The sequence below is a fragment of the Echiichthys vipera genome (genome assembly GCF_963691815.1).
Source record: "Echiichthys vipera genome assembly, chromosome: 1".
Taxonomy (NCBI): Eukaryota; Metazoa; Chordata; class Actinopteri; order Perciformes; family Trachinidae; genus Echiichthys; species Echiichthys vipera.
Window position 1 is genome coordinate 5,778,158 of NC_139826.1, and position 18,994 is coordinate 5,797,151.

An 18,994-nucleotide genomic window follows, 5' to 3' on the forward strand; every position below is an offset into this window, starting at 1 on the left:
TGTTTTGGCATTGTTCCACCACTCGGGGGCAGTCCAGGCCTGCAGAGAGGAGAGACATTGGGAAGAACCGCAAACACAGGTGTTATGGAAAAGCCCACTGAAGAACAAAATCAGTTGGATCAAACCAGCAAAGGGAAACATCAGGTCAGAACATATGAGAGATGTGTAGATGGTGATTTGGAGATATGTGGCTAGAAGAGATGGAGATGAAAGCAGGATAGGATGAAGCGCTGAAGGTGGAGAGGAAGCAGAGATGCAAGATTGGATAAGGAGGGGGGATAAAAAGGATGGTAAAGGCTCTTCCTTATCTCCACTCTTGTTGTCCTCGATACTTCAGGATCGCTGTGTAAAATGTAAATAAATACAGAATACAATGATTTGCGAATCCTTATCCTTATATTCAATAGAATAAACTACAAACACAAGATATTAGATGTTCAAAGTGATAAACTTTGTTTTTTTGCAAATATTCACTCATTTTAAATTTGATGTTTGTAACACATTCCAAACCATTGTCAACTAACACAGTTCATCACTACGTCTACAAGTGCAAGTTAAAACTCTACCAAAGTGAAAGCCATATATCAACACCACCCAGAAACGCTGCCAGCTTCTCTGGACCCGAGCTCATCACAGATGGACTGATGCAGTGGAAAAGTGTGTGTGTGAGTCCACATATGCAGTTGTTTTTGGAATTCATGGACGTCCTGTCCTCTGGGCTGAAGAGGAAAAGGACCATCCAGACTGTTATCAGGGCAGAGTTCAAAACCAAGCATCTGTGATGGTATGGGGAAGTGTAAGTGCCAATGGCATCATGGGTAACTTGCACAAGTTAATGCTGGTTTGAGAGTGACATATGCTGCCATCCAAGAAACGTCTTTTTCAGGGACGTCCCTGCTTATTAGCCTTATACTCAACAATCTGCTTCAATATTTTACAGAATTTTATAGAAGATTTGAAATATTAAAAAAGCCTGAGACTTATATGGAAAAAGGATCATAGTGAGATGAGAGAAGATTTATGGCCCAGTAATGGCCAAAATGCCAGAAAAGCCATACATTTATAATTATAATTTATAATTTATGTAATAAATAAATTCAAAAGATAGCATGAAAATGTGAAAGAAAAGCAAAGGTCAACTCATCAATCTTGTTTCTCGCTTCACTGTTGTAATGTGACCTGTTATTTAACCTGATCATGTACAAATATGTTTTATACATTTAATAAGCAACATCTAATGCTAAGGATATTACTGTGGACCCTTGCAGCTTTACTCCAGCACTTGGTTTCAGTCGTCATTGTTGAGACACACCTTTACAAACTGGGATAATTTCTAATGGTTTAATAATGACACATGTCAGTGATCCTGTAGTGTTTTCTCAGAAGCATTAACTATAAAGGGCAAGATAAAAACCCGACCCACTGACATTTTGTCCCCCCTCCCTCTTCCTAACACCATCTAGCTGAACCTGCTAAAGGAAATGCACCAGGATGAACTCGGACGCATATCTGAAGACTTGGAAGATGAACTGGGAGCCCGAACCAGTATGGACAAGAAACTAGCAGAGCTACGAGCTGAGGTGAGGAGACTGGGGAGTGGAGAGAGAGGTGTAGGATGATGGAGTAGTTAACAGCAGCATGCTGGTGCAACATGGTGCATGCCATGGAAGAGGACCACCTTCCAGTTCCAGATGATTATACATTAATGAAAACATAATCATGAATGTCATATTCCATTTCTGCCAGTCTGGCATGTAGGGACTCCTTATCAGAGTGAGGTGGTGAGACAGAGTTATGTCTTTAGTTATATTCCCACTGCAGTTCCAAGTGACCTGAATCAGATATGTGACCCATATCTGATTTGCTTTAGACAGTGTGAACAGCACAAGTCCCATTGAATCTGACATTTTCCAATCAGAATTAGGTCACTTTTAAATGTGCTACTGAATTGGATACGAATCAGATCATTTTTGTGAATGCGACTGCAATCTGAACAGCCGGGTCGCATTTAATGACATCATTCCGACCCGCGCTGCACTGTTTTGTAAATGAATGATAAATAAAGTTGACTGAAAAAAAAGGTGTGCCACAGACAGGAGTCAGGATCAGAATCCAAACAAACATGGAGGACAGCAGTGAAGCAGGCGCCCAGTGGAGGGAGAGGGAAGTTTAGACCTGTTTTAACACTGTTTGTAGCATTAAGTCATAAAGTCCTACAATACGGGTCGCCGTTGCCATGTTTGCTTCTGTAAACACCGTTGTGGCGTGATGTCATCAATGATCAACTGAGCATGTGGGTCACTTCAGGAGCGTGAGCTGTTCACACAGAAATCTGTAGACAGGCCACATTTAAAGATGTAATGTGACAAACAGACAAACAAAAAATCAGATTTGAGCAATAAATCGGAATTTGTGCATTAAGACCTGCAGTGTGAACGGCACCTTTGTCATGGCTAGAGCTAGCTGCGACTACAGCCAAGGATCCTGTTGCAGTTGTTTCAGCTGCGCCAATGTTAGCCCTGGGCTAGCAGTCGTGCTGCACATCTTATAACACTAGTGGTTTGTTGGATGAAGATTGGACAGCCTTGAAATATATATGTCAACCAGTGATTTTCTTTAGTAGATATTGGTCATGGTGTTCTTTCGGCCGACTGTGAAGCACATTGTCCCAGATTCCAGTCCATTTGGGAAGCTTTGGAAATATAATGAAAATGAAAATGAATAATCAAATTGACTTGATTACATTATACATACATTTACTTTTTAATTATACATTTACTCAACTACTACACTTTTCTGCACAATTTAGAGATACTTGTACTTTTTTTACTCCCCTTCATTTATCTGACAGCTTAACCCGATTAAGAGTGTGCATAAAAGAACAATGCACTGAAGATTAAACCAGTAGTTCCTAAACTTTCTGGCTTGTGAGCAGGTCTTCCAAAGAGCGATGTCTCCTCTAAACTTCTCACAGTTCAAATGATTAGACCAGCATGTCCCCCCCCCCCCCCCCCCCCCCCCCACTAGTCATGTCACAACCCTTCATATTTAACTGGTGACCCTCTGGAGGGGCCCGACCCCTATGTTGGGAACCTGGACTAAGCTAGCCAACTGTATAGATAAGATATAACAGTCTTCCCCTCAAGTATTAGTATTGACGATCTATCTTTCTGCAAAAAGACTTCTTTTACTTAAGATACTTGAGGTACAGTACATTAGCTGAGCACAACTAGCTAGACCCACCTGTAACTGTGGGTCAGAATACATCTGACTCAACTTTCAACTCATAGAAGTCAGTTCGAGAGCTGCAAAAATGAAACAATTCATGTTCAACTATTAAATGAATCACCCACTATTCTGATAAGAGATTAATCATTTTGAGTCATTTTTTTCAAGAAAAAAGTCAAACTCCGTTGATTCTAGCTTCTTATATTAAAATATTTTGGTGTTTGGGGAAGACAGCCCCTCCTCTAAAATTTCTGTTAGCACCAGGGTTGATTGGTACAACTAAAAACCCATTTATCATCTCGGTATCCTCCGCCTCTCTTCTTTTCCGCGTCTCTGTGTCTCTCTGTCAGATGGAGAGGCTGCAGGTGGAGAATGCTGCAGAGTGGGGGCGCAGGGAGCGCTTGGAGACGGATAAACTTGCCCTGGAGAGGGACAACAAGAAACTGAGAGCTCAGGCTGAAGACCTGGAGGAGCAAATGGCCAAGAAACGTCGGCAAGCCGCCTCCGCCCTCAACAGCGACCTCAAGGCCATTCAGAGCGAGCTGTTTGAGAGGAACAAGGTGAGCAGGAGCAGACTTTTTTAGACCTCCCAGTGCTTCCACCATGCTTGTCTTGAAACTATTAAGCTATTGAGGAACAATCACATTTCACTACAACTTCTATTAGCTATCATAACAATGCCCTCAAAAAAGTCAAATGATATCCTTTAAATTCCATAATCGTTCTCTTACTACACACACACACACACACACACACACACACACACACACACACACACACACACACACACTGAGATCTCTTTACATGTGAGGAGATTGTGCCCAGACCTTGTCCTTCTGAAACACTGTCAGCAGTGTGTGTGTGTGTGTGTGTGTGTGTGTGTGTGTGTGTGTGTGTGTGTGTGTGTGTGTGTGTGTGTGTGTGTGTGTGTGTGTGTGTGTGTGTGTGTGTGTGTGTGTGTGTGTGTGTGTGTGTGTGTGTGTGTGTGTGTGTGTGTGTGTGTGTGTGTGTGTGTGTGTGTGTGTGTGTGTGTGTGTGCGACACAGAGAAAAGAGGGAGAGATTGATTGTGTTTTGTCAATAGTGTTGAAACCATGGTATTGATCCACACAGAGAAGGAGAAACAGGGCAAGCGATTAAGACAATGGACACACACACACAGACAGACAGACAGACAGACAGACACAGAGGTTGATTGATAGTAGAATCTTCTTCAACCGCAGTGAGGGCTTTGGGCATCACTAGCACTGCACAGATTGATGTCCAATGTCAAACACTAAGTACACTCACACACACACACATAGACACACAAACACACACACCCCTCTGTGTGTGTCTTCATTATTTACGGTCCATGTTACTGAACAGGGCTTTAGATAATTCATTTATTATTAGGATATCAGGAGGCAAAATCAGAAGCAGCTGGACCGGACCTATTTGTTTTCTTAAATGCATCTAAAGGCAGTTATTTAAGTCAGGGAAGATGACAGGTACCAGGGAATGTTTCCCTTTCAATTCAAATGATAAATTAATTTAAAATTGAAAATGATAAAAAATCATGGTATATTTTTTTATCATAGAAAAATAAAATATCGGGAGATTCAATACATATAGGTAGCTGTCATGTTATGACATCTATGGTCACCAGGTGGAGTTGTTTACCCAAAATGCACCTCTCTGGCAGGATTAAGGAAGACCTGCTGTGTTGAATCCTTTGAGGTATCTGGACATTCTTGTATCTTGTTGAAAAGATGGATTTGCAGTTTGTAGATGTATTAAATTCAAAATGATGACCTACGATGGCTGTGTAAATCTAGTACTGTTACCCTGAGGTCTGCCTGTGGTGTTATTCTTGCCAACTTGAGACAGGGAGGACAAGTGGTCTTCTTAAATGGCCCTATTAGCAGCAGGTTTGGCTGGTACGTATATGATTTATGTTATTTATGAATCTCCCAGGTTTATTTAATGCCCCCCCCAATACACACACACACGCAGATACAGTAGGTAGGAGGAGGAAGAAGATCAAAGAGGAGAGAATGGCAGATGAAGAGAGGAAAAGGCTAAAGACAGAACAAAGAAACAAAACGAGCTGAACTCAGTGAGAAAAATAAACATGAGAATGGACAAAAGGTGGTCTTACACTGGAGCTTACGGCAAATTCACGTGCACTCCTGCACTAATACTGCATTCCAATAGAGGTTCACTTGCCCTCGTTCACTTGCCCTGTCGAGAATCCCCGCAGCCATCTTAAGGGTCGTTCCAATAGTCTGAAAAAGTGAAGGTCTATTCACCAGCCTCCCAAAATCAGCTGTGCAGCGACTACAGTTCACTCAAAATGCAGCTTTGCATGTTCCTACCGGAACTATGAAGTATGAGCAAATTACACTATTTTCAGATCTTTGCACTGGTTTTAGTAGCGTAGGCTGAAGCTGTTGAGCTACGGACAGTCCACGCAGGAGATAAAGGTGAAATCTAATCCTCCTCATTACTCCTCTATTTATCTGTACGTATTTCTTTGCTGCTGCGAAACCTGACTTTCCACTCAGGGGACCAATAAAAGCTTATTTTAACAAATCCATTAGTTTGGTATACAGACATATACTGTATATATTTTATTGTTGGTGCTTTTATCAATCTATCTCCAATATATCTCCAATAGTCTTTTTTTTCCTCGTCTTTTATTGGGCTTTTTGTCATTCACTAACGCAGATGACACCCAACTTAATCTCTCTTTTCCCCAGTCTGAAACAAATCTAGCAGAACAAATCTCTGCTTGTCTGAATGAAAGCTGTCAATGGATGTGTGCACACCACTTGAAACTCAACCTAGAAGGAGTTGTTCTTTCTTCCTGGGAAGGGTTTTCCCACCCAAGACCTTACTATTACCCTTGACAACTCTGTGGTAGCCCCCACCCAGACTGCAAGGAACCTGGGTGTGACACGTGACAACCAACTCTCTTTATCAGGAGGATACGTCCTCTTCTGACCAACAAGGCAGCACAGGTTCTGGTCCAAGCTCTTGTCATCTCACGCCTTGACTACTGTAACAGCCTCCTGGCTGGTCTCCCAGCCTGTGCCATCCGACCCCTGCAGCTCATCCAGGATGCAACTGGTCAGCTGGTCTTCAACCTACCTAAGTTCTCTCGCACTACACATCTCCTCCGCTCCCTTCACTGGCTTCCTGTAGCTGCTCACATCCGTTTTAAGACACTTATGTGTACCGTGCTACTAACGGATCAGGCCCAGCTCACACCCAGGACAAGATTAAACCTTACACCCCAGCCCGCACTCTCAGCATGGCCAAATCGGCTTGCTGCTCCCTCACTGAGAGGAACACTGAGTCACTCTAATGACTAAGTCACGACTGTTTGCCGTCCTGGCTCCCAAACGGTGGAATGAGCTCCGCTTCCATATCAGGGCAGCAGAAAGTCGAAACATCTTCCACCGCAGGCTAAAAACACAACTCTTTAGAATGCACCTTGGCTAAGGAGAGGATGATTTATTTGAATTTATTTAAAAAAAAAAAAAATAATAAATGCACTTACAAGCTGCACTTATATGTAGAACTCTGTAGTTTGTATAGCTAAATGTAATGCAATGAGCCCCAACTAACCATAAGTCCCTCCCCCACTGTATTGCTCCTGGGCTGCGCTGATTATAAACTCAAGTGTGTGTGTGTGTGTGTGTGTGTGTGTGTGTGTGTGTGTGTGTGTGTGTGTGTGTGTGTGTGTGTGTGTGTGTGTGTGTGTGTGTGTGTGTGTGTGTGTGTGTGTGTGTGTGTGTGTGTGTGTGTGTGTGTGTGTGTGTGTGTGTGTGTGTGTGTGTGTGTGTGTGTGTGTGTGTGTGTGTGTGTGTGTGTGTGTGTGTGTGTGTCAGATGTAGTGGCAGACTTCAGGGTCTCTCCAGTCAAGGAGAAACATTTAACAGGCAGTTTGGCTTTACGCGCACATACGCTACATACAGGAACACACACATATTTGTGCTTTTGTGTTTGAGCATACAGGCACAGATTTGGCACGAATGCATGAACCCATAATAGACTATTAACACAAACACACACACACACACACACATACAGTATATGTAGAAAGGCATACAGACACATTATCATGCTCATAGATCATTCAGTAATCCCTCATGTTTAATAGAGTCAGGGACTCCCAGCCTCTCACCCTCCTCCCATTCATCCGTCAGCCCCAACCCCCTTCCTCTGCTGCCCTCAGACATTCATTACATCGTCTCAAAGTGATAAAACTGCAGGGATATTGAGGATTGTGGCCTAGATGTCTGTTTTGAGGCATGAAGTCATTTCATCATCATTCACAGGGACAACAGCCAGGACTCTGTGTTGAGGAAGCAATCTAATATGTACTTTAACCGTTCATTTTGCTCAGTGGAAGTGATGCATAGTGGGTTTGTTTTCACACCAGCACCCTTTTTATATGTGGCACATTTCTTAGGAAGAGGATCTTTTGGGATGTCCTTTTGGCCAAGTGAATGAAACTGTAATGAACCTGCAGGGAAACGGGTCTGATTAAGCCGCCCAGAAGATGAAAAAAAGTTAAAAATACTAATAACAACAAGAAAGCTACTTGTTTTACCCAATTTATTCATATGACAAACCACACTTACTATTCCCAGTCTCAGTTGCGTTCATGAACTGATGAAGCCTCTTGGATGAGAGGTGAAACGTCTTCCTAGATAAATAACCAAGTCCAGTTGCTTTTGATTTAAATTACTTTGGGGAGAATGATGACCTGGACACATGAGAACATTCACAGGCACACACTTACTTTTATTTAATTATCCATTATATTCACAATTTGCGCATTAACTGTTAAAGGTAGAAAATGGAGAATGAGCATAACACCACCATGTCTCAAGATCTTAGTGACGACAACAAAAAATAATTCCAGCAGTCGGGTTGCCAGGTTGGTCAGACCTGGCCCAGTAGCCTACAGGAGACCGGAGTCAGTTTGAGCCTGTTTGAACCTGTTCCCTTCGGCAAATCACACCATAAAAACAAGTATTAGAGGAGTTTGACTGACTGTTAGCATTTGCTGTTAGCATTAGCCGTTCCAGCTAAGTAAAGATGAAAGCAATGTTAGCGATCAAGGAGAAGCGTAGCCAAGTGGGCGTGCGTTTGAATGGCGTTTCTCTCCTTTCTCTCAGTCCATGGAGTGAATGCTTGGCCTATAGTGACTCTGGTTGTTGCCCGTCTCCGCTCACTCAGCTGCTGGGACAAATAACGCCCCCTTCACTGGGGCTCCGAAGCAGCTGCAGAATTGGCAAACTCCATTTCACCCAGTGCCAGCCTACAGTAGCTGCACCCAACAACAGACAACCCTGGCAACCAATCTGACGTTTTTTCTGAATAACAGTCTATAACCTAAAGAAATGTAGTTTTAGATGATTAAAACACAAAACAAATGGACAAACTCTCATATTTGAGTCACTGTTTGTAGAAGTCTATGGTCCATTCATGTGTAATGGCTGCCAATATTAAAATTAAATAATGTAACTGAGATTTAACTTTTCATTTGTTCGAACGTGATGTATGGAAAAAATGTAAATTCAATTTTATTTATAGTGCCAAATCATAACAAAAGTTATCTCAAGACACTTTGCAGAGTAGGTAAAGACCACATGCTATGACTTATTTATGATTTACATAGACCCAACAATTCCCCTGTAGAGTACGGTGGCAACGAAAACCTTCCCTATTACAGGCAGGAACGTCAGAAAGACCTAGCTCTGTGGAGGACGGACATCTGTCTTGACTGGTTGGGGAGGAAGAAAAGGAGAGAGAAAGAGAGAAAAGACAGACAGATGGACAGAGAGAGACAAAGACAGACACAAAGACAGAGACAGACACACTTCCAGTCACAGTAAACAGACTTTTCATTTTCAAATTTACGATGTGAAATCTTAAGCTGAAGATAATACTGCAAAATGGACCACCACCACCCCCATCTGCTGCAATATTAGAGGCTCAGAGCAAGTGCTCCAGAAGTAAGAGCAACAAAGTCCTTGTAGGTGCGGGCCAGGGTGCTGGAGGGGTCAAACAATCACAGGACTTTCACTGATGAAACGGTGGTTCCTGTCCTGTTCGTGTCCTTTGTCCTGTAATAACATAATACACTTATTTTAACCCCACCCAATCTTTTCCTAACACGAACCAAGTGATTTGGTTGCCTAATCCAAACCATAGTTCAGTTCACAACATTAACCACGTGTTCTTCATGTTTAAAACAGCGATTGTAGTGAAGCATCACAACAAACTGTTTCCTTTTAAATAGATTTGTATGAAATCTTATGAAATATGATGGTTAAGTTTAGGCACCAAAACAGCTTGATTAAGATTATAAAACATGTTGTGGTTTGGCTTAGTACTTCTAAGGAAAGTAGACTGACCCCGATGTGAAAGTCCTGTGTTTTAGGACCCATTTACAACCATGACCCTCCTCCCTACACGGATATTAGCGCTCTTGTATTACGTCTCCTGATTACCTTCTTTAAAGATGTACTCCATTAGATTTTCCTGAATGTAAATGTCTGTTCCTATCTGTCACAGAGTTAAAACAATGGTGATTGATAATATGACTCACTAATGAAAGCACTTGTTGCCTTTCTGATGTTTATTCCAATATCTGTGTCTGTGGAGCCTTCCCGAGCCAGATGTAAATAATCCTGCTTGTGGTAAGGGCAGAAGTGTAATAGGAACAGGTGTGTGTGTGTGTGTGTGTGTGTGTGTGTGTGTGTGTGTGTGTGTGTGTGTGTGTGTGTGTGTGTGTGTGTGTGTGTGTGTGTGTGTGTGTGTGTGTGTGTGTGTGTGTGTGTGTGTGTGTGTGTGTGTGTGTGTGTGTGTGTGTGTGTGTGTGTGTGTGTGTGTGTGTGTGTGTGTGTATAAGAGGGGAACATATAGGTGGACGGACTTGAAGTAGAGAGGTAAATGTGTGTCAAATGTGAGGCTCTGAAAGAACACGCTCACTTACAGTTTCACCTTATCAAAGAGGCCACTAGAAACAAGATATCTCAAAATGCACAACTTTATGTTATATGTTATTTCATTACCTGGTTATTTACTGTGACTACAACTGACATGGGTTGTTGGAAGGGATAGTGGGATTCATGTTCGGGTTTTTTCTTTTTCACTTTAAAGCAGACGCTCCGACGCAGGAATTTGGGCAAAAAAAAATACATACATACATTTGTGGATTAAATACAGATTACAGTGCATTACTTTTCATAGTAAAATGTAGGAACAGTGAATGACGACACCTGAGTGCCACAGTTTTAGGCGCAGGGCTCCCCAGTTTATGCCAAGTAACAGCAAAGGGTTCTGACAAAGCAGCCATATATGACGTTTGGATTCACCAAATGTGTATAAAATTCATGTCAATGAGAGTCAATAAGAGAGTCAAAGCATACAATGTTGTGTCAGACATGTTGACGTCGGGATTTTCTTCCTTTTAGGTCTTTCTGCAGGCTACATCCCTTTGTTCTCATGCTCACCTTTATTGTCCTTTAAAAAACACCCCTCCAATTACTACCTTCCCCCTACTTCTCATCTGTCTCCTCATCCCTTCATCCCTGTCTCCTTCTCAAAGAGCCCCCCCCCCCCTCTCATTTTAATTATTCCCTCCTGCATCCCCATGCCGCTCTCTTTGTTTGATCTGGCTCTGGGGTTACACTAATGCTTGTGTTGCATTTAGGCTTTGCCTTGATAATCACTGAGGGGGAGGGGAGCTGCATGCCACCTCTTAAGGAATCTGTTATTACATCGTGAAAAAAGTCAAAGCTTTTTCCGTGTTGATGGCTAAAAGAATCCAATATTTAATACATAATAAAGATAAAGTGAGGCTTGTATACAGATATAAATAAATAAAGGGCATTTCCCACTACTTGATCCGGGCTTGTCTTTTTATTGTTCCTGTAGATATCTCATTTTTCCCCATCATATTGTCGTATATATGCAGAAAAGCTTTCTTGGAAGCTGCTCTGTCTGGGGAGCCATTAAGTGTGAGACAGCAGAGGGGGAGGCTGAATCCATGCCATTCAAGTACATGAAAGTGCAGTGAGCGACACTGGTACATTATTGATGATGCCATTAGCTCCAAGTGCAGTCTTCCCTTAGCTAATCCTAATGCAGACCTGTGGAGTAGAGCTTTATGTTGGCTCAAACCTGACCACAACCACAATGACCTAAAATGACACCCTGCTAAATAGATGAAAAAACTATTTGGAACAGTCTGTAACAGAGCCAAATGCTAGACACGTCTACTTAAAGGTCATTACAGCCACACAGCGCTCATCAGGACATCTTGGATGTTACTTTGTTTTCAGAAAGTATGGATACAGAGTCGTTCGTAGCTGGACTCTGTCTCCTGTATAACACCACTTTGTGGTAATCGGGAAAATCTGATTTCGCTAAAGTGAAGTTTTCATCTGTTAGTGCTTCTTTCCTCACTGGCAGCCATCTCTATTGGATGTGTGACGTATTTCTCATAATCCACAGTAAAAGAGGTTGAACTTATGTGTATAAAGACTTGTGACAGAAAGTGAAGCAAAATTTAACCTCATGTCATTCACAGGAATTTGTCCATTTGGACCATTTGTGTTTATTGGCTCTAAATAGCCAGTGTGTCAACTGTACTGATGTGGCTAGCTAGCAACAGGCGACCTTAACCACTCTATGGGCAGATATTGGTTTATCAAAGCTCATTCAGTTCAATTCAATTAAATTCAAAAAACGTTATTTGTCCCCGGGGGGCAATTCAGGGCACACAGAGCAGCAAATAACAACAGTGCAACTATACAAAACATTTTATTCTAACAACAAGAATAAAGTGTAAGAGAAGAATAAGTGTCAGGATGTTAGTGTGTTAGTACAGGTTAGAATAAGTGTCAGGATGTTAGTGTGTTAGTACAGGTAGAATAAGTGTCAGGATGTTAGTGTGTTAGTACAGGTTAGAATAAGTGTCAGGATGTTAGTGTGTTAGTACAGGTTAGAATAAGTGTCAGGATGTTAGTGTGTTAGTACAGGTAGAATAAGTGTCAGGATGTTAGTGTGTTAGTACAGGTTAGAATAAGTGTCAGGATGTTAGTGTGTTAGTACAGGTTAGAATAAGTGTCAGGATGTTAGTGTGTTAGTACAGGTAGAATAAGTGTCAGGATGTTAGTGTGTTAGTACAGGTAGAATAAGTGTCAGGATGTTAGTGTGTTAGTACAGGTTAGAATAAGTGTCAGGATGTTAGTGTGTTAGTACAGGTAGAATAAGTGTCAGGATGTTAGTGTGTTAGTACAGGTTAGAATAAGTGTCAGGATGTTAGTGTGTTAGTACAGGTTAGAATAAGTGTCAGGATGTTAGTGTGTTAGTACAGGTAGAATAAGTGTCAGGATGTTAGTGTGTTAGTACAGGTTAGAATAAGTGTCAGGATGTTAGTGTGTTAGTACAAGTAGAATAAGTGTCAGGATGTTAGTGTGTTAGTACAGGTTAGAATAAGTGTCAGGATGTTAGTGTGTTAGTACAGGTTAGAATAAGTGTCAGGATGTTAGTGTGTTAGTACAGGTTAGAATAAGTGTCAGGATGTTAGTGTGTTAGTACAGGTTAGAATAAGTGTCAGGATGTTAGTGTGTTAGTACAGGTTAGATACGGAGGACATCGTCGACGTGAGATGTAGAAAGACATGTAAACATGCAGTAGACTGTTGAAACAGGTATAAACAGAACTGTAGTGCAGAAAAGATATACGTGGACAGTGATCGGATTCAGATGAGGAAATTTCATTTATAACCTGACTCCTCCAGATGGGTGGTTCTCATTTTCTCAGCATATCCATCTACGAACTCACCTTTGGAGATCTTTTGGGAAGGTGCGAAAATACTGGTTTCTGATTGGATAAACCATCTTTCTGTCACCAACATACGGGCTAAATCAACCAGTGTTGATTGTATCTGAAGGACTTATATGCTACAATATGTAATGTTTTTTTATGTAGAAATTCTAAATAGACACAATCAGACACACAAGAGAAACAGAACTACTGGGACATATTTCTAAATGTAAGATATATTTGTATATTTGTCTTTCTCTCTCGCCATAACATGAGAGAAATTTGTCTTTCTCTCTCATTGTCATAGCGCCCCCAGAGTTATCAAACTCTGTATAATAATTTAAAGAGTGTAATCAAGATGCACAGCAGCAGCAGCTACTTTCAGTTGTTTTCTTCATATTCTTATTAAGAGCTTTAATGACGTTAAAAGCTAAATCAAGTGCTTTATAAATGTTGAATCTGTCTCTTTTATGGAAGCTAGGTAGGGCCCGAGCAAGGACCCTATTGTAATTGGAATGATTATTATTATTATTATTAGGGCCCGAGCACCCACTAAGTCGACAAGGACCCTATTGGAATGATTATTATTATTTTTCCTCTTAAATTGCATTTTTGAGGGCCTAAACATTCATAACTTTTTGTTAAACTTTGCACACTGTTCAGAAGTGGTGAAAAATTTGGTATATTATGGGTCTCAGTTAGGGGTGGAACGGTTCACAAAATCCACTGTTGGGTTCATATCAAGGTTTTGGGGTCACGGTTTTTCAGTTGTTTTTTTCTATTTCTTTTAGATTCTAAAAATACCATGTATCAGATCTGTAGCCTAATAATTAAAAACATTAATTAATCAGATATTCTTAAGGACATGTCATGCAATCATGCAAAAACTGAAATAATAAGGCAGCTTGCTTAGGGATTACTGTAACAATCTTAAATGAAAGTGAAGTGAGATTTCGAAACAGTAGGAGACACATTGCTGCATTTACGCGTTTATATATTTAGTTGGCAAAAAGGTAAACAATTGTTTGCCTTGTAGGTAAGAATATAAACACTTTTACATTATCAAATCTTAGAAAAAATGAAGAAAATAGGTTTTCTTTCACTAAAATACGCACAAATAGCATCACTGAACTGACTGAAATAGGCTACATCAGGGCTATTCAGTAAATTTGGAATTAAGGCTGGTTGACAAAAAATGATCCAAAATTAGGGGCTGGAAAAATATGAGCATCACATTAATGGATATTGTAAAACACTACTGCGACATAGGAGTACATACAGTATATTGTCTTTATTTAATCAATGTAAATATTAGTCATAGGCCTCAAAGTGCAACAAGCTTGTCAAAAAACAATCCTTGTTAAATGAACAAACCTGTGAACCAGAGGTTTTCACTCAATTATTGGACTAAAGTAAAGTTTGAGGCAAAAGTATTTTATTTAGATGCTACTTTATTCTTCTGCTCCACTACAAATCAGTAGAAATATTCTACTTTTTACTGCACTACATTTATCTGATTACTGATTACTTCAGTAACTAGTTACTTTACCAGGCTGATGAGCACATATGAAACATTAGTTTACTCATCAAAAACTGGACTGACACAAATTAACGTAACATAAATGCAGAGTAGCATGATTTTTATCAACTTCTCTTTACACGCAGATATGGCTGCAGAGTAAACTCATAGTGACAGAAACAAAAACTTCTCTGGTGAACTGACGGTTTTCTGTGTCAACCTTTCTTTTTTTCAGAGTACAAAGAAACATTGATGTGTTGATTTAACCACGGATTTAAACACAGAAACGGACAAACAGAGCGGAGCTTAGCGAGCTGTTGCCAAGAAGATTCAAAAACCCACGAAGAAAAGAGCGTAGCGAGAGCGTGCGTAGCGTTGTGGCCGTGCGCCTACAGAGTCCACCAGCGCACCGGGATTTGACGCACTGAGACGTAGCGCAGAGATGGATACGAGAGAGGACAGCGGTCATGAAGGCTTATGCTACGTTGCACCTCATAAACCGAACCTTACACACATGTACCAAACCATGACATGCGTATCGGGTGGGACATATTTTTTTAATAAACCGTTCCACCCCTAGTCTCAGTCTTGGGTGTGGCAAATTAGCTCGATAGCGCCCTCTTGAATATTGCCAAGGTCGAGCCCCTCAATGCACTTTCACCTACATGTATGAAAATGGGTAGGCATGTGAAGAATGCAGAGACACACAAAAATAACCTCTTGGAGGTATGCCCTAAACACAACAGGAAGTCCGCCATTTTGATTTAAACATGTTATTTTTGGGCGTTTTTTTTAAAAACGTTGCCCTGTACTTTATCAAACTCGTCCTAGAGTTTTCAACGGAATGACTTTTAAGTTGGTCTGTACACCTTCAAGACATGGCCGACGATAAATGCGGAGCATACACGTTTTCATCAGCCTGGCCGTGGCGGGGCCTCAAATTTCACCCCCACGCCATGAACCAGGAAGTGGTCTTTAACATGACCATATTGTCAAATCTTTCCCAAACTCAGGCATCATTGGACTCTTAGCCTGAACACATCGATGTGAAAATGTTTACGTATAGTCATAGCAAGCCCTGCTGGTAAAAGGAAATGACATGTTTTATACTTTGATGTCCTCTGCCTGACTGGTTCATCAGATCCTCCTCAAAAGTGGTGATGAGAGCCTTAAGACGCGAATGATGTTTCATTGTGAACATGGAATCATTTTGTTTAACGGCACAGCTGTGGAGGCACGGCGAATTTCGATGGAACGCCATGACCAAAGACACCGCTGAAACTGCACACCAGGTGTTCAGATCTTTTCCAAACTTCACATGTTTGATCAGAGACCCGCCCTAAACACGTATGTAGGACACTTTTGAATCAGTGTCATAGCGCCCCCCTACTGGCAACAGGAAGCTACATTTCATATATTTTGATGTTCTTTTCCTAGCCGGTTGAACACATCCACCTCAAATCCTGTCCGCACAGACTTAAGACCTTCATGATGCTTAATCATGTAGCTTTTGGCTTTTCATCAAATTCTGTTGTTGTGGCGACCATCCTTCGCCGTGAAACAGGAAGTGGTTGTAACTTCAACATACATTGTCCAATATGCCCCAAATTTCTCATGATTCATAACAGTCTAGGCCTGAACACATCAGCATTGCAATATTTAGTCGTAAGCATAGCCCCCCCCCCCTACTGGCAACAGGAAAAATTACAAATATCTACCGATTTACGTGAAACTTATATTGTGGGCTCTACACTTGATGTACGGTAACACAATGCATGTTTTATGTATGTTGAGCAATGGCATGGCAGGCATTTTGTACCGCCCACCATAAACAGGAAGTCACTCTAACTTTTGCATGAAATGCTATATGCAATATCGACTAACAGACACAGCGCCTTCTACTGGCAACAGAAAATCTGACTGATGTGACAAAATTAATCCGATTTACATGAAATTCTCAATATCCACCAGACACCTTGCCGACATGCACGAGGTGCAAGGACCCGTTCGTTGCTGCTTGCAGCTTAAATTATTATTATTGTTATTATTATATTATATAATTATTACTGCAACTAATGATATTTTTTCATTAATAATATACATAACTTAATCTTCACAGTTTCATCAGAGATCAGCAAATATTTGAAACTTTTACTTCATTTAATGACAATTAACTGTCAAACAGATTAATGGTATAATATAGTTCAGTAGCAAATGCGACAGAAGAGCTGTCTGAGCAGAATCAGCTCGTAGGTGGAAACATTAGTCTCTAAGTTCGCTCTGTTGTCTACTTTGTCCTCAGGAGCTCGCTGACCTTCGCCATGTTCAAGCTAAGCTGAAGAAGCAGTTCCAGGAGAAGACAGTTGAGCTCGCCCACGCCAACCGGAGGGTGGAGGGCCACGAAGCCGAAGTCAAAAAGCTACGACTGAGAGTGGAGGAGCTCAAGAAAGAGTTAGGACAGGCGGAGGATGAGGTAGGAATGTGGCTCTACGTGTGTTTGTGTATGTGAAGTTCAAAGAGACCACTTATCCAAAACTCTGCTGATCGTTCCAACCCGCCAACTGTTAGACAACTAAAGACACAATTTAATTGTGACCATTGTAGCGAGAGAACTCATTCTATTTCTAAGGTCAATACACATTTTTTCTTTTGAACTAGTCAAGTGACCACAGAAAACAGGTCAGTATCTATTCCACTCTCATTGTATATAGTGTTACCAATCAGACAACCCTTTCATGTAATGATCACCCTCATTTAATAGCTGATGTGAGATGTATTAGATAGTCTATTACAAATCTGTGTGTTTGTGTGTGTATGTCTCCAGTTGGATGAGTCACACAACCAGACGAGGAAGCTGCAGAGGTCTCTGGATGAGCAGGTCGAGCAGACTGAGAACCTGCAGGTACAATTGGAACACCTCCAGTCAAGGTAAGACACACACACACACACACACACACACACACACACACACACACATATTTTGAACAGAGCAGAAAAAAGATTTCCGGTGAATGTGTCAGTAGAGAGTGTTCTTCATTTGAGGTTTAAGTAGTCCATTTGTGCATATTGTGCACGTTTGACGTAGTTTTATGTATCATACCAACTAGACAAAGAGGAAATCATGCTGGTGCCAGTGAAGGGACGCACCCCGGTCTCTGGTCAGGCAGGGTTACAAAGGCTGGGAGGCCTGGCCAGGTGCTCCCAGTTACTCAATCATCTCAGCCATAGACCTGCAAGTAAATGAGCAGAGCACCAGCACACAGGCAACGGGTTCTGGGCTGTCACACGTTATCGACCCAGAACAACATGCTCTGTTGTGGTCAAAATAGCTGACAAGGAGCCATTCAGCAAGTGGAAATCAATCAGGCCCCATTTACACCTGTTATAACATGTGAGCTGTATCTGGAGAATGGCATCCAACACCTGAGTCTTTGAATATACACCTGGATGAAAATGCATTCTTGTTATCTGGATTATGCACGATAGTGTATCTCCATATGAAAATAAGAGATACAATATTGTGGCTTGCCTTGTTTTGTCAACAAAACAAGGCAAGCCACAATATTGCTGCTACCTGTAGATTTTGCCGGGCTTGTTTAAGTAGGTTAGGTTGAGTGGTTTTCCAGCTTTTGTGTCAACTTTTTTCTAACCAATCATTATCTTTAATTTGAAGCTGCATTAGCTAGGAGCAGTTAACCTCAGTCACAACGACTGAAGTAGCATACCAATCTTAACTCATTATTTCTGTAAATATACAATAACCTGTACAGCTGCTCCGATCACATCCATCCCTGCCATTTCCCCCTCTCAAGGCTCAATTATACTCCAGATCGGACTCTTAGACAGACAGCTGCAGACACCACTGCGAAGTGACATATATATGTACAGTGTGTCATGATAGCAGAAATAAGTATAAGTAAATTGTCGAGGAATTCTAAAATTCATACACAAAACAATAATGAGCACTTACTACAAGTAGTCTACTCATCAGTGCAGCAGTGAGTCACTCCACACTCTACAGGCAGCCAGGAATAGTATTCAAACTAAAAGCACTCTGCCTGACTCTGGTATATGAATCTGGCACTCCCTGAAGCAGTGATGTCTCTGGTACTTTTGGGCATGTGAGCAGCAGTTTGGCATGTGTCAACAGCAGCGAGTGTTGGTATCAGAAGAAGCCCAGTTGAGACAGCTGGCATTGAGTTTCCATTTTTTGAACTGAATGATCTCAGCAGTGAACGCAAACAGCTACGATAAGCCCCGAGGGCGAACTGTGTCAATCAGTGTCCCCTCACACTGCTTTAAGCTAAACTTTATCACACAGCACTGGAGTGAGTTTTTAACATTTTTTAAGGTAGTTTGTGACATAAAAGCCAAGCAGGAGAAGGTAAGAGCTGTAGTCAGTGTCAGACTCAGA

At 41.4% G+C, this 18,994-nt stretch overlaps 1 protein-coding gene across 2 annotated transcripts in view; it reads left to right on the forward strand.

Moving 5' to 3' along the window:
* The window catches only part of ccdc102a (coiled-coil domain containing 102A), a 98,223-nt gene that overhangs the window by 64,486 nt on the left and 14,743 nt on the right, over positions 1-18,994 (forward strand). For both annotated transcript variants that reach the window (XM_083912983.1, XM_083912982.1), the window contains exons 6-9: positions 1,464-1,580; positions 3,579-3,788; positions 16,883-17,053; positions 17,405-17,508. In XM_083912983.1, coding sequence (XP_083769109.1) covers positions 1,464-1,580; positions 3,579-3,788; positions 16,883-17,053; positions 17,405-17,508 — 602 coding nt within the window. The remainder of the gene's footprint in view (positions 1-1,463; positions 1,581-3,578; positions 3,789-16,882; positions 17,054-17,404; positions 17,509-18,994) is intronic.